The sequence below is a fragment of the Lichenostomus cassidix genome, unplaced genomic scaffold (genome assembly GCF_008360975.1).
Source record: "Lichenostomus cassidix isolate B80296 unplaced genomic scaffold, HeHo_3.0 HiC_scaffold_39, whole genome shotgun sequence".
Lineage (NCBI taxonomy): Eukaryota > Metazoa > Chordata > Aves > Passeriformes > Meliphagidae > Lichenostomus > Lichenostomus cassidix.
The window spans coordinates 687552-706292 of NW_028147446.1; the positions used below are offsets into that span (position 1 = coordinate 687552).

The window sequence follows — 18741 nt, forward strand, 5'->3', positions numbered from 1 at the left end:
ATCGTTCCGAATTCCGCCTGGACACCGAGCGGGAACTGCGCCGAGCTCTGGAGAACAAGATCATCCTGATTTATTTCGCCTCCTGGAATTGCCCGAAATGCCGCGAATTCACCCCAAAGCTGCGGCGCTTCTGCCAGCGCCTCACCGAGCCTTTCCACGTGGAGAGAGCCGAGCAGGTGGGATTTGTCTACGTGGGGAGAGAGGAGAGTCGCCAGGAGCAGGAGAAATTCCTCCAATCCATGCCCAGCAGGTGGATGGCTCTGCAGCATGGCGATGACTTCGGAAGGTAAGGAAAAATTTGATTTTTTTTTCCCAAAATTTGCTTTTTTTTTGGTGAAAAAATGTGCTTTTTTAGCGAAAAAATCGCACTTTTTAGGCTCCAAAAATCCCATTTTTTAGGCGCAAAAATCCCATTTTTTCAGCTCCAAAATCCCATTTTTTCGTCTCCAAAATCCCATTTTTCAGCCCAAAAATCCCATTTTTTCACCTCCAAAATCCCATTTTTCAGCTCCAAACTCCCACTTTTTAGGCTCAAAAATCCCATTTTTTAGGACCCAAACTCCCATTTTTTCGGCTCCAAAATAACAATTTTTTTGTCTCCTAAATCCCATTTTTTCGACTCCTAAATCCCATTTTTACGTCTCCGAAATCCCATTTCTTAGGCCCCAAAATCCCATTTTTTTGTCTCCAAACTCCCATTTTTTCAGCTCCAAAATCCCATTTTTTAGGCCCAAAAATCCCATTTCTTGGCTCCAAACTCCCAAAATCCCATTTTTTCGGCTCCAAAATAACAATTTTTTATCCCCTAAATCCCATTTTTTCAACTTCTAAATGTCATTTTTTCGGCCCAAAAATCCCATTTTTCGGCTCCAAACTCCCATTTTTTAGCCCCAAAATCCCATTTTTTAGGCCCAAAAATCCCATTTTTTAGCCCCAAAAATCCCATTTCCATTTCTGGGCATTTCTGGGTTTGTCTACGTGGGGAGAGAGGAGAGTCGCCAGGAGCAGGAGAAATTCCTCCAATCCATGCCCAGCAGGTGGATGGCTCTGCAGCATGGCGATGAGTTCGGAAGGTAAGGAAATCTCAAATTTTTTGCCCAAAATTTGCCTTTTTTTTGGTGAAAAAATGTGCTTTTTTAGCTAAACAATCGCATTTTTTAGGCTCCAAAAATCCCATTTTTTAGGCGCAAATATCCCATTTTTTCAGCCCAAAAATCCCATTTTTACGTCTCCAAAATCCCATTTTTTCGACTCCAAAATCCCATTTTTCAGCCCAAAAATCCCATTTTTTCACCTCCAAAATCCCATTTTTCAGCTGCAAACTCCCACTTTTTAGGCTCAAAAATCCCATTTTTTAGGACCCAAACTCCCATTTTTTGGCTCCAAAATCCCATTTTTTCGGCTCCAAACTCCCATTTTTCGGCTCCAAAATCCCATTTTTTCGGCTCCAAACTCCCATTTTTTCAGCTCCAAACTCCCAAAATCGCATTTTTTAGGCTCCAAAATAACAATTTTTTCGTCCCCTAAATCCCATTTTTTCGACTCCTAAATCCCATTTTTATGTCTCCGAAATCCCATTTTTTAGGCCCAAAAATCCCATTTTTAGCCCCAAAAATCCCATTTTTTCAGCTCCAAAATCCCATTTTTTTCTCTCCAAACTCCCATTTTTTAGCCCCAAAATCCCATTTTTTAGGCCCAAAAATCCCATTTTTAGCCCCAAAAATCCCATTTTTTAGCCCCAAAATCCCATTTTTTAGGCCCAAAAATCCCATTTTTTAGGCCCAAAAATCCCATTTCCATTTCTGGGCATTTCTGGGTTAGTTGCTGTGGGGAGAGAGGAGAGTCGCCAGGAGCAGGAGAAATTCCTCCAATCCATGCCCAGCAGGTGGATGGCTCTGCAGCATGGCGATGAGTTCGGAAGGTAAGGAAATCTGATTTTTTTGGGTTGAAAATTGGGGTTTTTGGGGGAAAAAATCCCTTTCTTTTGGTCAAAAATTGCACTTTTTCAGCAAAAAAATCGTATTTTTTAGGCAGAAAAATCTAATTTTTTAAACGCAAAAATCCAATTTTTTGGTGCAGAAATCCAATTTTTTGAGCAAAAAATCCCATTTTTTAGGTTCCAAAATTCCCATTTTTTAGGTGCAAAAAATCCAATTTTTCGGCAAAAAATCCCATTTTTTAGGCTCCAAAGTTCCATTTTTTAGGTAGAAAAATCCCATTTCTTAGGCTCCAAAATCCCATTTTTCACCTCCAAAATACCGTTTTTTCATCGCCTAAATCCCATTTTTACGTCTCCAAACTCCCATTTTTTCGGCCCCAAAATCCCATTTTTCGGCTCCAAAATCCCATTTTTCACCTCCAAAATACTGTTTTTTCATCGCCTAAATCCCATTTTTACGTCTCCAAACTCCCATTTTTTAGCCCCAAAATCCCATTTTTTAGTCCCTAAAATCCTATTTTTTAGGCCCAAAAATCCCATTTTTTTCTCTCCAAACTCCCATTTTTTAGCCCCCAAAATCCCATTTTTAGCCCCAAAAATCCCATTTTTTAGGCCCAAAAATCCCATTTCCATTTCTGGGGGTTTCTGGGTTTGTCTACGTGGGGAGAGAGGAGAGTCGCCAGGAGCAGGAGAAATTCCTGAATTCCATGCCCAGCAGGTGGATGGCTCTGCAGCATGGCGATGAGTTCGGCAGGTAAGGAAAAATTTGATTTTTTGGGTGAAAAAATCCCCTTTTTTGGTCAAAAATTGCGGTTTTTTAGCTAAAAAATCGCATTTTTTAGGCAGGAAAATTCCAATTTTTCAGCCGCAAAAATTCCATTTTTTAGGCTCCAAAACGCCATTTTTTAGGCGCAAAAATCCCATTTCTTAGGTGCAAAAATGGCATTTTTCATCTCCAAAATTCCATTTTTCAGCTCCAAAATCCCATTTTTTCGTCTCCAAAATCCCATTTTTCGGCCCAAAAATCCCATTTTTTCACCTCCAAAATCCCATTTTTTCGACTCCAAACTCCCATTTTTTAGGCCCAAAATCCCATTTTTTGGCTCCAAACTCCTATCTTTTCAGCTCCAAAATCCCATTTTTTAGGCCCAAAAATCCCATTTCTTGGCTCCAAACTCCCAAAATCCCATTTTTTCGGCTCCAAAATAACAATTTTTTCATCCCCTAAATCCCATTTTTTCAACTTCTAAATGTCATTTTTTAGGCCCAAAAATCCCATTTTTTCGGCTCCAAACTCCCATTTTTTAGCCCCCAAAATCCCATTTTTTAGCCCCCAAAATCCCATTTTTTAGGCCCAAAAATCCCATTTCCATTTCTGGGGGTTTCTGGGTTTGTCTACGTGGGGAGAGAGGAGAGTCGCCAGGAGCAGGAGAAATTCCTCCAATCCATGCCCAGCAGGTGGATGGCTCTGCAGCATGGCGATGAGTTCGGCAGGTAAGGAAAAATTTGATTTTTTTTCCCAAAATTTGCTTTTTTTTTGGTGAAAAAATGTGCTTTTTTAGCTAAACAATCGCACTTTTTAGGCTCCAAAAATCCCATTTTTTAGGCGCAAATATCCCATTTTTTCAGCCCAAAAATCCCATTTTTTCACCTCCAAAATCCCATTTTTTCGACTCCAAAATCCCATTTCCATTCCTGGGGGTTTCTGGGTTTGTCTACGTGGGGAGAGAGGAGAGTCGCCAGGAGCAGGAGAAATTCCTCCAATCCATGCCCAGCAGGTGGATGGCTCTGCAGCATGGCGATGAGTTCGGAAGGTAAGGAAAAATTTGATTTTTTTCCCCAAAATTTGTGCTTTTTTTGGTCAAAAATCGCATTTTTTTAGCAAAAAAATCGCATTTTTTAGGCAGGAAAATTCCCATTTTTTAGACGCAAAAATCCAATTTTATGGTGCAGAAATCCAATTTTTTGAGCAAAAAATCCCATTTTTTAGGCTCCAAAATTCCCATTTTTTAGGTGCAAAAAATCCAATTTTTCGGCAAAAAATCCCATTTTTTAGGCTCCAAAATTCCCATTTTCTAGGTAGAAAAATCCCATTTTTTCGTCTCCAAAATCCCATTTTTTCACCTCCAAAATACCGTTTTTTTCGTTCCCTAAATCCCATTTTTACGTCTCCGAAATCCCATTTTTTAGGCCCCAAAATCCCATTTTTAAGCCCAAAAATCCCATTTTTCCCTCCCAATCCCATTTCCATTTCTGGGGGTTTCTGGGTTTGTCTACGTGGGGAGAGAGGAGAGTCGCCAGGAGCAGGAGAAATTCCTCCAATCCATGCCCAGCAGGTGGATGGCTCTGCAGCATGGCGATGAGTTCGGAAGGTAAGGAAATCTCAAATTTTTTGCCCAAAATTTGCCTTTTTTTTGGTGAAAAAATGTGCTTTTTTAGCTAAACAATCGCATTTTTTAGGCAGGTTTTTTTGGTTTTTTTTCCAAAACCCATTTTTTAGGCGCAAAAATCCCATTTCTTAGGTGCAAAAATGGCATTTTTCATCTCCAAAATCCCATTTTTTCAGCTCCAAAATCCCATTTTTTCGACTCCAAAATCCCATTTTTCAGCCCAAAAATCCCATTTTTTCACCTCCAAAATCCCATTTTTTCGACTCCAAACTCCCATTTTTTAGGCCCAAAATCCCATTTTTTGGCTCCAAACTCCCATTTTTTCAGCTCCAAAATCCCATTTTTTAGGCCCAAAAATCCCATTTCTTGGCTCCAAACTCCCAAAATCCCATTTTTTCGGCTCCAAAATAACAATTTTTTCATCCCCTAAATCCCATTTTTTCAACTTCTAAATGTCATTTTTTAGGCCCAAATATCCCATTTTTCGGCTCCAAACTCCCATTTTTTAGCCCCAAAATCCCATTTTTAGCCCCAAAAATCCCATTTTTTAGGCCCAAAAATCCCATTTTTAGCCCCAAAAATCCCATTTTTTAGGCCCAAAAATCCCATTTTTAGCCCCAAAAATCCCATTTCCATTTCTGGGCATTTCTGGGTTTGTCTACGTGGGGAGAGAGGAGAGTCGCCAGGAGCAGGAGAAATTCCTCCAATCCATGCCCAGCAGGTGGATGGCTCTGCAGCATGGCGATGAGTTCGGATGGTAAGGAAATCTCAAATTTTTTGCCCAAAATTTGCCTTTTTTTTGGTGAAAAAATGTGCTTTTTTAGCTAAAAAATCGCATTTTTTAGGCTCCAAAAATCCCATTTTTTAGGCGCAAAAATCCCATTTTTTCAGCCCAAAAATCCCATTTTTTCACCTCCAAAATCCCATTTTTTCGACTCCAAAATCCCATTTTTCAGCCCAAAAATCCCATTTTTTCACCTCCAAAATCCCATTTTTCAGCTCCAAACTCCCACTTTTTAGGCTCAAAAATCCCATTTTTTAGGACCCAAACTCCCATTTTTTCGGCCCCAAAATCCCATTTTTCGGCTCCAAAATCCCATTTTTCACCTCCAAAATACCGTTTTTTCATCGCCTAAATCCCATTTTTACGTCTCCAAACTCCCATTTTTTAGCCCCAAAATCCCATTTTTTAGTCCCTAAAATCCTATTTTTTAGGCCCAAAAATCCCATTTTTTTCTCTCCAAACTCCCATTTTTTAGCCCCCAAAATCCCATTTTTAGCCCCAAAAATCCCATTTTTTAGCCCCAAAAATCCCATTTCCATTTCTGGGGATTTCTGGGTTTGTCTACGTGGGGAGAGAGGAGAGTCGCCAGGAGCAGGAGAAATTCCTGAATTCCATGCCCAGCAGGTGGATGGCTCTGCAGCATGGCGATGAGTTCGGAAGGTAAGGAAAATTTGATTTTTTGGGGGTGAAAATTGGGGTTTTTGGGGAAAAAATCCCTTTTTTTAGCAAAAAAATAGCATTTTTCTAGGTAAAAAAATCACATTTTTTAGGCAGAAAAATCCCATTTTTTTAGACACAAAAATTCAATTTTTTTGGTGTGAAAATCCAATTTTTTAGGCAAAAAATTCCCATTTTTTAAAGTAAAAAATGGCATTTTTCAGGCAGAAATCCCATTTTTTTAGATGCAAAAATCACCTCTTTTCCCAAAAATTCGCATGTTTAGGCGTGAAAATAAAATTTTCTTAGACACGAAAATCCCATTTTTTAGGCTCCAAAAATCCCATTTTTAGGTGTGAAAATACAGTTTTTTAGGTCCGAAAATCCCATTTTTTAAGGCAAAAGATGCTATTTTTCGACACAAAATTCCCATTTTTTAGGCCAGAAAATCCATTTTTTTAGGAAAAAGTTGCCATTTTTTCAGCTCCAAACTCCCATTTTTTAGGCCCAAAAATCGCATTTTTTGGCTCCAAACTCCCAAAATCCCATTTTTTCGGCTCCAAAATAACAATTTTTTCGTCCCCTAAATCCCATTTTTCAGCTCCAAACTCCCATTTTTTCGTCTCCAAAATCCCATTTTTTCGACTCCTAAATCCCATTTTTTAGGCCCCACAAATCCCATTTTTTCATCTCCAAAACCCCATTTTTTTAGGCAGAAAAATCCCATTTTTTAGCCCCAAAAATCCCATTTTTTCCCCTCCCAATCCCCTTTTCATTTCTGGGAGAAGCAGCAGGAATTCCTCAAATCCATGCCCAGCAGGTGGATGGCTCTGCAGCATGGCGATGAGTTCGGAAGGTAAGGAAAAATTTGATTTTTTTGGGGTGAAAATTGGGGTTTTTGGGGAAAAAATCCCTTTTTTTTTGGTCAAAAATTGCACTTTTTCAGCAAAAAAATCGTATTTTTTAGGCAGAAAAATCTAATTTTTTTAGACTCAAAAATCGAAATTTTTTGGCAAAAAATCCCATTTTTTAGGCTCCAAAGTTCCATTTTTTAGGTGCAAAAATCCCATTTTTTCGATTCCTGAATCCCATTTTTTTCAGCTCCAAAATCCCATTTTTTAGGCCCAAAAATCCCATTTCTTGGCTCCAAACTCCCAAAATCCCATTTTTTAGGCTCCAAAATTCCATTTTTTAGGTAGAAAAAATCCCATTTCTTAGGTACAAAAATGGCATTTTTTAGGCTCCAAAATCCCATTTTTTCGTCTCCACAATCCCATTTTTAGCCCCCAAAATCCCATTTTTTCGTCTCCAAAATCCCATTTTTTAGGCCCCACAAATCCCATTTTTTCATCTCCAAAATCCCATTTTTTAGGACCCAAAAATCCCATTTTTTAGCCCCAAAAATCCCATTTTTTCCCCTCCCAATCCCCTTTTCTTTCCTGGGAGAAGCAGCAGGAATTCCTGAATTCCATGCCCAGCAGGTGGATGGCTCTGCATTTTGGAGATGAGTTTGGAAGGTAAGGAAAATTTGAATTTTTTGGGGAAAAATGGCATTTTTTGGTGAAAAAATCCCTTTTTTCCTGGCAAAAAACAGCTTTTTTCTAGGTAAAAAAATCCCATTTTTTAGGCAGAAAAATTCCAATTTTTCAGGCGCAAAAATCCAATTTTTTGGTGTGAAAATCCCAAATCTCTTCACTCCTCATCTTCCAAATCCCAAATCCCCAAACCCCATCAACCCCAATCTCCCACTCTCAATTTTTCCCATTTTTCCCAAATTTCCCTAAATTTTCTTTTTTCCCTAATTTCCCCCAAATTTTCTCTTTTTTTCCCTGAAATTTTCCCTAATTTTCTCTTTTTTCCCCCCAAATTTTCACCTTTTTCCCCCAAATTTTCGCCTTTTTTCCCCTGAAATTTTCCCAAATTTTCTCCTTTTTCCCCCAAATTTCCCCAAATTTTCTTTTTTTTTTTTTTTTTTTTTTTTTTTTTTTCTTTTTCCCAATTTCAAATTTTCTTTTCCAAATTTTCTTTTTCCCAAATTTCCCTTTTCTTTTCCTTTTTTCCTTTTCTCATTTTCCCAATTTTTTCCCAAATTTTCTCTTTATTTCCCCCAAATTTTCCCCCAAATTTTCTCGTTTTTCTCCCCAAATTTCTCCAAATTTTCTCATTTTTGCCCCAAATTTCCCCAAATTTCCATTTCGACCAAATCCCAAATTTTCCCATTTCTGACTCAAATCCCAAATTTTCCCTTTTTCCCCAAATCCCAACAAATTTTCCCATTTTTCCCCCAAATTCCCCAAATTTTCCCTTTTTCCCCCCAAATTTTCCCAAATTTCCCATTTTCCCCCCAAATTTCCCCAAATTTTTCTTCTCACTTTTCCCCCAACTTTTCTCTGTATTCCCCAAATTTCCCCAAATTTTTCCCAAATTTTTCCAATTTTTCCCCCAAATTTCCCCAAATTTTCTCATTATTTTCCCCCAAATTTTCTCTTTATTTCCCAAAATTTCCCCAAAAATTTTCCCATTTTTTCCTAAATTTTCCCCCAAATTTTCTTTTTTCCCAAATTTTTCCATTATTTCCCCAAATTTCCCCAAATTTTCCCATTTTTACCCCAAATTTTCCCAAATTTTCTCTTTTTTTCCCCCAAATTTTCCCATTTTCCCCAAATTCCTCCAAATTTTCTCTTTTTCCCCAAATTTTCCCGAATTCTCTCATTTTTCTGACCCCAAATCCCAAATTTTCCCATTTTTCTGAACCCAAATTTTCCCAATTTTCTGACTTCAAATCCCAAATTTTCTCATTTTTCCCCCAAATTTTCTCTTTATTTCCCCAAATTTTCTCATTTTTTCCCCAAAAATTCCCCAAATTTTCTGGTTTTTTCTCCAAATTTCCCCAAATTCTCTCATTTTCTGATTCCAAATCCCAAATTTTCCCATCTTGCTGACTCCAAATCCCAAATTTTCCCATTTTTCTGACCCCAAATCCCAACAAATTTTCCCATTTTTCCCCCAAATATCCCCAAATTTTCCCATTTTCCCCCCAAATTTTCCCAAATTTTCTCATTTTCCCCCCAAATTTCCCCAAATTTTTCTTCCACTTTTCCCCAACTTTTCTCTGTATTCCCATTTCCCCAAATTTTTCCCATTTTTTCCCAAATTTTTCCGAATTTCCCCCAAATTTCCCCAAATTTTCTCATTATTTTCCCCCAAATTTTCGCTTTATTTCCCAAAATTTCCCCAAAATTTTCCCATTTTTTTCCTAAATTTTCCCCCAAATTTTCTCTTTTTTCCCAAATTTTTCCCATATTTAACTTCCAAATTTTCCCATTTTCCCAAATTTTCCCAATTTTTTTTTTTCAAATTTTCCCATTTTCCCCAAATTCCTAATTTTCTTTTTCCCCAAATTTTCCATTTCATTTTTCTGACCCAACTCCCAATTTTCCATTTTTCCCTCAAATTTTCCCAATTTTCATTTTCCAATTCATTTCTTTTTCCCCCAAATTTTCTCTTTTTTCCCCCAAATATCCCCCAAATTTTCTCTTTTTTTCCCCAAATGTTCTCATTATTTCCCCCAAATTTTCCCATTATTCCCCCAAATTTTCCCAAATTTTCTCATTTTCCTCCAAATTTCCCCACATTTTCCCATTTTTTTCCCAAATTTTCTCATCTTTCTGACCCCAAATTTTCTCATTTTTCTGCCAAGTTTACCCAAATTTTCTCCCTTTTTTTCCCAGATTGCCCCAAATTTTCTCTTTTTTTCCCAGAAATTTTCCCAAATTTTGTCTTTTTTCCCCCAAATTTTCCTATTTTCTCCCCAAATTTCCCCAAATTTTCCCATTTTTTCCCCCAAATTTCCCCAGATTTTATATTTCCCCCAAATTTTCTTTATTTTCCCTCAAATTAAATTTTTCATTTTGCAAATTTATTTTTCCTTTTTCCAAATTTTCCAATTTTTCCAATTTCCCATTATTTTTCCCCAATTAATTTATATTTCCCAAAATTTCCCCAAAATTTTCCCATTTTTTTCCTAAATTTTCCCAAATTTTCTCTTTTTTCCCCAAATTTTCCCCAATTTTTCCCAGATTTTCCCAAATTTTCCCTTTTTTCCCAAATTTTTCCCATTTTTCCCCAAATTTTCCTGAATTTTCCCCAATTTTTTCCCAAATTTTCTCTTTATTTCCCCAAATTTCCCAAATTTTTCCCAAATTTTCCCATTTTTCCCTCGAATTTTCCCAAATTTTCCCAATTTTTTCCCTAATTTTCCCGTTTTTCCTAATTTTTCCCCCAATTTCCCCATTTCCCAGGGATCTGGCGCGCCGTTTCTCGGTGTCCAACATTCCCTCCGTGGTGGTCCTGAAGCCAGCAGCTCCTGAGCCCAAATCCCAAATTTCCCCAAATTTCCCCAAATCCCAAATCCCAAATCTCAAATCCCAAATCCCAAATCACATCAATTCCAGGTTGTTTTGGGTGAATTTTTTGTGGTTTTTCACCAATTCCTTTCCCACTCCAGTTGAATTTTCTGTGATTTTGATCGATTCCTGCCAGATTTTCCTGTTAATTCCCAGGTTTTTGGGCGAATTCCTTGTTTTTTGGGTGAATTCCAGGTAGTTTTGGGGTGAATTCTGCGAGATTTTGGGTGGATTCTCAGTGCTCTTGGCTGGTTTTGGATGAATGTTTTGCGGTTTTTCACCAATTCCTTTCCCATTCCAGTTGAATTTTTCATTATTTTGATCATTTCTCGTTTTTCCCGAGCCCAAATCCCAAATTTCCCCAAATTTCCCCAAATTTTCCCACCTTTCCGACCCCAAATCCCAAATTTTCCCATTTTTCTGACTCCAAATTTTCTCATTTTTCCCACAAATTTTCCCAAATTCTCTCATTTTTCCCCCAATTTTTCTCTTTTTTCCCCCAAATATCCCCCAAATTTTCTCTTTTTTTCCCCAAATGTTCTCATTATTTTCCCCCAAATTTTCCCATTTTTTCCCAAATTTTCCCATTTTTCCCTCGAATTTTCCCAAATTTTCTCAATTTTTTCCCAAAATCTCTCATTTTCCCCATTTTTCAGGGAGCTGGCGCGCCGTTTCTCGGTCTCGGCCATCCCGTCCGTGGTGGTCCTGAAGCCCACCGGGGAGCTCCAGCTGGGAAACCAGCAGCTCCTGAGCCCAAATATCCCCAAATTTCCCCAAATTTCCCCAAATTTCCCCAAATTTCCCCAAATTTTCCCATCTTTCCCCAAATTTTCCCATCTTTCTGACCCCAAATCCCAAATTTTCTGTTTTTTTCCCCAAATTCTCTCATTTTTCTGACCCCAAATCCCAAATTTTCCCATTTTTCTGAACCGAAATTTTTCCATTTTTCTGACTCCAAATTTTCTCATTTTTCCCGCAAATTTTCCCAAATTCTCTCATTTTTCCCCCAAATTTTCTCTTTTTTTTCCCCAAATGTTCTCATTATTTTCCCCCAAATTTTCCCAAATTTTCTCTTTTTTCCCCCAAATTTTCTCATTATTTCCCCCAAATTTCCCCAAATTTTCCCTTTTTTCCCAAATTTTTCCCATTTTTCCCCCAAATTTTCCTGAATTTTCCCCAATTTTTTCCCAAATTTTCTCTTTATTTCCCCAAATTTCCCAAATTTTTCCCAAATTTTCCCATTTTTCCCTCGAATTTTCCCAAATTTTCCCAATTTTTTCCCTAATTTTCCCGTTTTTCCTAATTTTTCCCCATTTTTCCCCCATTTCCCAGGGATCTGGCGCGCCGTTTCTCGGTCTCCTCCATCCCGTCCGTGGTGGTCCTGAAACCAGCAGCTCCTCAGCCCAAATCCCAAATTTCCCCAAATTTCCCCAAATCCCAAATCCCAAATCTCAAATCCCAAATCCCAAATCACATCAATCCCAGGTTGTTTTGGGTGAATTTTTTGTGGTTTTTCACCAATTCCTTTCCCACTCCAGTTGAATTTTCTGTGATTTTGATCGATTCCTGCCAGATTTTCCTGTTAATTCCCAGTTTTTTGGGCGAATTCCTTGGTTTTTGGGTGAATTCCAGGTAGTTTTGGGGTGAATTCTGCGAGATTTTGGGTGGATTCTCAGTGCTCTTGGCTGGTTTTGGATGAATTTTTTGCGGTTTTTCACCAATTCCTTTCCCATTCCAGTTGAATTTTTCATTATTTTGATAATTTCTCGTTTTCCCCCATTTTTCAGGGATCTGGCGCGCCGTTTCTCGGTGTCCGCCATCCCGTCCGTGGTGGTCCTGAAGCCCACCGGGGATGTCCTGCTGGGAAACCAGCAGCTCCTGAGCCCAAATCCCAAATTTCCCCAAATTTTCCCACCTTTCCGACCCCAAATCCCAAATTTTCCCATTTTTCTGACTCCAAATTTTCTCATTTTTCCCGCAAATTTTCCCAAATTCTCTCATTTTTCCCCCAATTTTTCTCTTTTTTCCCCCAAATATCCCCCAAATTTTCCCAAATTTTCCCCAAATGTTCTCATTATTTTCCCCCAAATTTTTCCATTTTTCCCCCAAATTTTCCCAAATTTTCTCATTTTCTCCCCAAATTTCCCCAAATTTTTCTTCTCATTTTTCCCCCAAATTTTCTCTGTATTCCCCAAATTTCCCCAAATTTTTCCAATTTTTCCCCCAAATTTCCCCAGATTTTCTCATTATTTTCCCCCAAATTTCCCCAAATTTTCTTTATTTTCCCCTCAAATTCCCCAAATTTTCTCATTTTTGCCCCAAATTTCCCCAAATTTTCTCTTTATTTCCCAAAATTTCCCCAAAATTTTCCCATTTTTTTTCCTAAATTTTCCCAAATTTTCTCTTTTTTCCCCCAAATTTTCTCATTATTTCCCCCAAATTTCCCCAAATTTTCTCTTTTTTCCCAAATTTTTCCCATTTTTCCCCCAAATTTTCCTGAATTTTCCCCAAATTTTTCCCAAATTTTCCCATTTTTCCCTCGAATTTTCCCAAATTTTCCCAATTTTTTCCCTAATTTTCCCGTTTTTCCTAATTTTTCCCCCAATTTCCCCATTTTTCAGGGAGCTGTCACGCCGTTTCTCGGTGTCCGCCATCCCGTCCGTGGTGGTCCTGAAGCCCACCGGGGAGCTCCTGCTGGGAAACGCCGTCGCGGAAATCCGGGATTCGGGAATTTCCTGCTTCCGGGGCTGGCGGGAAGCGGCCGAGCTGCTGGACAGGAACTTCCTCCTTCCGGAAGATTCCGAGGGATTTTCCCGGAAAAGCCTCACCGAGCCGATCCGGCGCCGCAAGTACCGCGTGAGGGAGGAAGAGGAGGAGGAGAAATGGGAGAAAAAGCTGGAAAAATGGGAAAAATGGGAAGAGGAGTAGGAAAAACGTCGAAATCCTGGGATTTTTCCCAGAAAAATGAGGGAAGAGGAAGAGGAAGAGGAGGAGGAAGAGGAGGAGGAAGAGGAGGAGGAAAAACGGGAGAAAAAGCTGGAAAAATGGGAAAAATGGGAAGAGGAGTAGGGAAAATGTGTCGAAATCCTGGGATTTTTCCCCAAAAAAATGAGGGAAGAGGAAGAGGAAGAGGAAGAAGAAATGGAGGAGGAAGAGGAGGAAAAACGGGAAAAGCGGGAAGAGGAGTAGGAAAAATCCACCAAAATCCTTGAATATTTCAAAAAAAAATTAAGGAAGAGGAAGAGGAAGAGGAAGAGGAAGAGGAAGAGGAAGAGGAGAAGGAAGAGGAAAAACGGGAAAAACAGGAAAAATGGGAAAAATGGGAAGAGGAGTAGGAAAAATCTATCGAAATCCTGGCATTTTTCCCAAAAATAATGGAAGAGGAAGAGGAAGAGGAAGAGGAAAAACGGGAAAAACGGAAAAAACGGGAAGAGGAGTAGGAAAAATGTGTCAAAATCCTGGAATTTTTCCTCAAAAAAATGTGGGAAGAAGAGGTGGAAGAGGCCTTGGATGTCCCGTTGGAGAAATCGACCCAAAATCCTGGATTTTTCCCCAAAAAATAAGAAATCCACCCAAAATCCTGGAATTTTTCCCCAAAAAATAAGAAATCCACCCAAAATCCTGGAATTTTTCCCCAAAAAATGAGAGAGGAGGAGGAGGAAGAGGAGGAAAAACGGGAAAAAATGGAAAAGTTGGAAAAAACGGGAAGAGGAGGAGAGAATCCAACCAGGAATGTTGAAATTGAAGAAATTCACCCCAAAATCCTGGAATTTTTTCCCAAAATCCCGGAATTTTTCCCCAAAAAAATGAGGGAAGAGGAAGTGGAAGAAATTGTGGATTTTCCTTTGGAAAAATCGACCCAAAATCCTGGAAATTTTCCCCAAAAAAAAGGGAATTTTCGGAGGCAGATTTGGTCAAAAAACCCAATTTTTTTTTTTTTCCCAGCTGGAAAATTAATTCAATAATTAAATGTCGATTAAAAGGCAATTAAAAGGCAATCAAAGGTCAATTAAAAGTCCATTAAAAGTGACTCCAAGGTCAATTAAAGGTCAATTAAAGATCAATTTAAAGGTCATTAAAGGTCAGACAAAGGTCAATTAAAAGGCAATTAAAAGTCAATCAAAGGTCAATTAAAAGTCAATTAAAAGTCAATTAAATGTCGATTAAAAGGCAAGCGAAGGTCAATTAAAGGTCAATTAAAAGGCAATTAAAAGTCACTCAAAGGTCAATTAAAAGTCACTCAAACGTCAATTAAAAGTCAATCAAGTCAATCAAAGGTCAATTAAAAGGCAATTAAAGGTCAATCAAAGGTCAACTAGAGCTGAATTAAAAATCAATTAAAGGACTAATAAAAGTCAATTAAAAGTCAATTAAAGGATGGTTGGAAGTCAATTAAAGGTCAATTAAAGGTCAATTAAAGGTCAATTAAAGGTCAATTAAAGGTCAATTAAAGGAATTTCTGACAGGATTTCTGGGAATTAATGATTTCTGGGAATAAATATGAAAGAAGACATGGAATTAATTGGTTTGTGGAATTATTTATTTCTGTTTCCAAAGGATTTTCCCTGGTTTGTCCCAAAGAATTAACTTTTTTATTCTGAATTTTTCCCATTTTATCCCAAATATTTCCCATTTTAATTAATTTAATTTGCAATTTTATCCCAAATATTTCCCATTTTATATCAAAAATTCCGATTTTCTTTCGATTAATTCTCATTTTATCCCAAATATTTCCCATTTTATCCCAAAATTTCCCATTTTAATTAATTTAATTTGCAATTTTAATCCAAATATTTTGCATTTTATCCCAAATATTTCCCTTTTATATCAAAAATTCCGATTTTCTTTCAATTCATTCCTGTTTTATCCCAAATATTTCCCATTTTATCCCAAAATTTCCCATTTTAATTAATTTAATTTGCAATTTTAATCCGAATATTTTCCATTTTTATCCCAAATATTTCCCTTTTTAATCCAAATATTCAATTTTTAATCCAAATAATTCCCATTTTAAACCAAATTATTCCCATTTTATCCCAAATCTTTCCCATTTTATAGCAAAAATTCCGATTTTCTTTCAATTCATTCCCATTTTATCCCAAATATTTCCCATTTTAATTAATTTAATTTGCAATTTTAATCCGAATATTTCCCTTTTTATCCCAAATATTTCCCATTTTAATCCAAATATTCAATTTTTAATCCAAATTATTTCCATTTTATCCCAAATATTTCCCATTTCAATGGAATATTTCATTTTTTAATTGGAATAATTCCCATTTTATATCAATTAATTCCCATTTCAATCAAATCTTCCCCATTTTATCCCAAATAATTCCCATTTTAATCCGAATTATTCCCATTTTACAATTTATTCCAAATCTTTCCCTCCCCAAGTTTGGGGAAATTTGGGATAAAATGTCCCAAATTTGGAATAAAATGTCCAAAATTTGGGATAAAATGTCCAAAATTTGGGATAAAGACTCCAAAATTCGGAATAAAGTATCCAAAATTTGGGATAAAATGTCCCAAAATTTGGGATAAAGAGCCCAAAATTTGAGAAAAATCCCCAAAATTTTGGAAAAAGAGTCTGAAATTTGGGATCAGGCTCCAAAATTTGGGATAAAGAGCCCAAAATCTTGGGAAAAAAGTCCAAAATTTGGGATAAAACCTCCAAAATATGGGATCAGGGTCCAAATTCTGGGGGGAAAAAAACCCCAAAACCTTGGAAAAAGAGCCCAAAATTTGGGGAAAAAGCCCAAAATCTCGGGAAAAAAATCAAAAAATTTGGGATCAGGCTCCAAAATTTGGGATAAAGATCCCAAAATTTGGGGAAAAATCCAAAAATCCCAGAAAAAAAATCCCAAAATTTGGGATAAAGACCCCAAAATCTGGGAAAAATCCCCAAAATCTTGGGGAAAAACCAAAAAAATCCTGAAAAAAAACCCCAAAAATTCCTGGAAAAAAACCCAAAAAATCTCAGAAAAAAACCCCAAAAATCCTGGGAAAAATCCCAAAAATCATGGAAAAAAACCCCCAAAAAACCCCAAAAATTTGGGAAAAAATCCCAAAAATTGGGGAATCGCTCCCAGTTGGATTCCCACTCCCGGAATTCTCCCCGCGATGGGATTTTGGGATTTTTGGGATCGAATTTCAAGCTCCGCCCAGGAGCAGTTTGGGATGGAATTGGGACAGAAATTTGGGATAAAAATTGTGGTCCAAAATTTGGGATAAAGAGCCCAAAATTTGGGAAAAATCCCCAAAATCCCAGAAAAAAATCCCAAAATTTGGGATAAAGACCCCAAAATCTGGGAAAAATCCCCAAAATCTTGGGGAAAAACCAAAAAATCCTGAAAAAAAACCCCCAAAATCCCCAAAATTCCTGGGAAAAAAACCCCAAAAATTCCTGGAAAAAAACCCCAAAATCCCAAAAATTCTCAGAAAAAACCCCAAAAATCCTGGGAAAAATCCCAAAAATCATGGAAAAAAACCCCCAAAAAACCCCAAAAATTTGGGAAAAAATGCCAAAAATTGGGGAATCGCTCCCAGTTGGATTCCCACTCCCGGAATTCTCCCCGCGATGGGATTTTGGGATTTTTGGGATCGAATTTCAAGCTCCGCCCAGGAGCAGTTTGGGATGGAATTGGGACAGAAATTTGGGGGAAAAAGCCAAAATTTGGGATAAAGAGCCCAAAATTCGGGGAAAAATCCAAAAATCCCAGAAAAAAAATCCCAAAATTTGGGATAAAGACCCAAAAATCTCGGGAAAAAACCCCAAAATCTTGGAGAAAACCCAAAAAAATCCTGGGAAAAAAACCCAAAAATTCCTGGAAAAAACCCCAAAAAATCTCAGAAAAAAACCCCAAAAATCCTGGGAAAAATCCCAAAAATCATGGGAAAAAACCCCCAAAAAACCCCAAAAATTTGGGAAAAAATCCCAAAAATTGGGGAATCGCTCCCAGTTGGATTCCCACTCCCGGAATTCTCCCCGCGCTGGGATTTTGGGATTTTTGGGATCGAATTTCAAGCTCCGCCCAGGAGCAGTTTGGGATGGAATTGGGACAGAAATTTGGGATAAAGAGCCCAAAATTTGGGATAAAGAGCCCAAAATTCGGGGAAAAATCCAAAAATCCCAGAAAAAAATCCCAAAATTTGGGATAAAGACCCAAAAATCTCGGGAAAAAACCCCAAAATCTTGGAGAAAACCCAAAAAAATCCTGGGAAAAAACCCCAAAAATTCCTGGAAAAAACCCAAAAAATCTCAGAAAAAAACCCCAAAAATCCTGGGAAAAATCCCAAAAATCATGGAAAAAAAAACCCTAAAAACCCCAAAAATCCTGGAAAAAATCCCAAAAATTGGGGAATCGATCCCAGTTGGATTCCCACTCCCGGAATTCTCCCCGCGATGGGATTTTGGGATTTTTGGGATCGAATTTCAAGCTCCGCCCAGGAGCAGTTTGGGATGGAATTGGGACAGAAATTTGGGATAAAGAGCCCAAAATTTGGGTAAAATTGCCAAAATTTGGGATAAAAATCTCCAAAATTTGGGATCAGGGTCCAAAATTTGGGATAAAGAGCCCAAAATCCTGGAGAAAAATCCCAAAATGTGGGAAAAAGAGCCCAAAATTAGGGGGAAAAACCCCCAAAATCTCGGGAAAAAAATCCGAAAATTTGGGGAAAATCCCCAAAATCTTGGGAAAAGAGCCAAAAATGTGGGGGAAATCCCAAAATTTGGGGGAAAAGCCCAAAATCCTGGGAAAAAAACCCCAAAATGTTGGAAAGAGAGTTCAAAATCTTGGAAAAACCCCAAAAATCTCCGGAAAAAACCCCAAAAATCCGGAAAAAAACCCCAAAAATCTCAGAAAAAAACCCCAAAATTCCTGGAAAAAATTCCCAAAAATTTGGGAATGGATCCCAGTTGGATTCCCACTCCCGGAATTCTTCCCGCGCTGGGATTTTGGGATTTTTGGGATCGAATTTCAAGCTCCGCCCAGGAGCAGTTTGGGATGGAATTGGGACAGAAATTTGGGATAAAGAGCCCAAAATTTGGGATAAAGAATCCAAAATTTGGGATAAAGAGCCCAAAATTGGCATAAAATTGCCAAAATTTGGGATAAAAATCTCCAAAATTTGGGATCAGGGTCCAAAATTTGGGATAAAGAGCCCAAAATCCTGGAGAAAAATCCCAAAATGTGGGAAAAAGAGCCCAAAATTAGGGGGAAAAACCCCCAAAATCTCGGGAAAAAAATCCGAAAATTTGGGGAAAATCCCCAAAATCTTGGGAAAAGAGCCAAAAATGTGGGGGAAATCCCAAAATTTGGGGGAAAAGCCCAAAATCCTGGGAAAAAAACCCCAAAATGTTGGAAAGAGAGTTCAAAATCTTGGAAAAACCCCAAAAATCTCCAGAAAAAAACCCAAAAAATCCGGAAAAAACCCCCAAAAATCTCAGAAAAAACCCCCAAAATTCCTGGAAAAAATTCCCAAAAATTTGGGAATGGATCCCAGTTGGATTCCCACTCCCGGAATTCTTCCCGCGCTGGGATTTTGGGATTTTTGGGATCGAAT

The 18741-nt window shown here is 37.9% G+C and overlaps 1 protein-coding gene across 1 annotated transcript in view; it reads left to right on the forward strand.

Annotated features, from left to right (window-relative positions):
- Nucleotides 1–13377, forward strand: part of NXNL1 (nucleoredoxin like 1) — a gene marked incomplete at its 3' end in the record, with an annotated part of 17723 nt that extends 4346 nt beyond the window's left edge. The window contains 3 exon segments of the mRNA XM_085045767.1: nucleotides 11–286; nucleotides 12798–13030; nucleotides 13316–13377. Coding sequence (XP_084901893.1) covers nucleotides 11–286; nucleotides 12798–13030; nucleotides 13316–13377 — 571 coding nt within the window.
- Between the last annotated feature and the right edge of the window lie 5364 nt (nucleotides 13378–18741).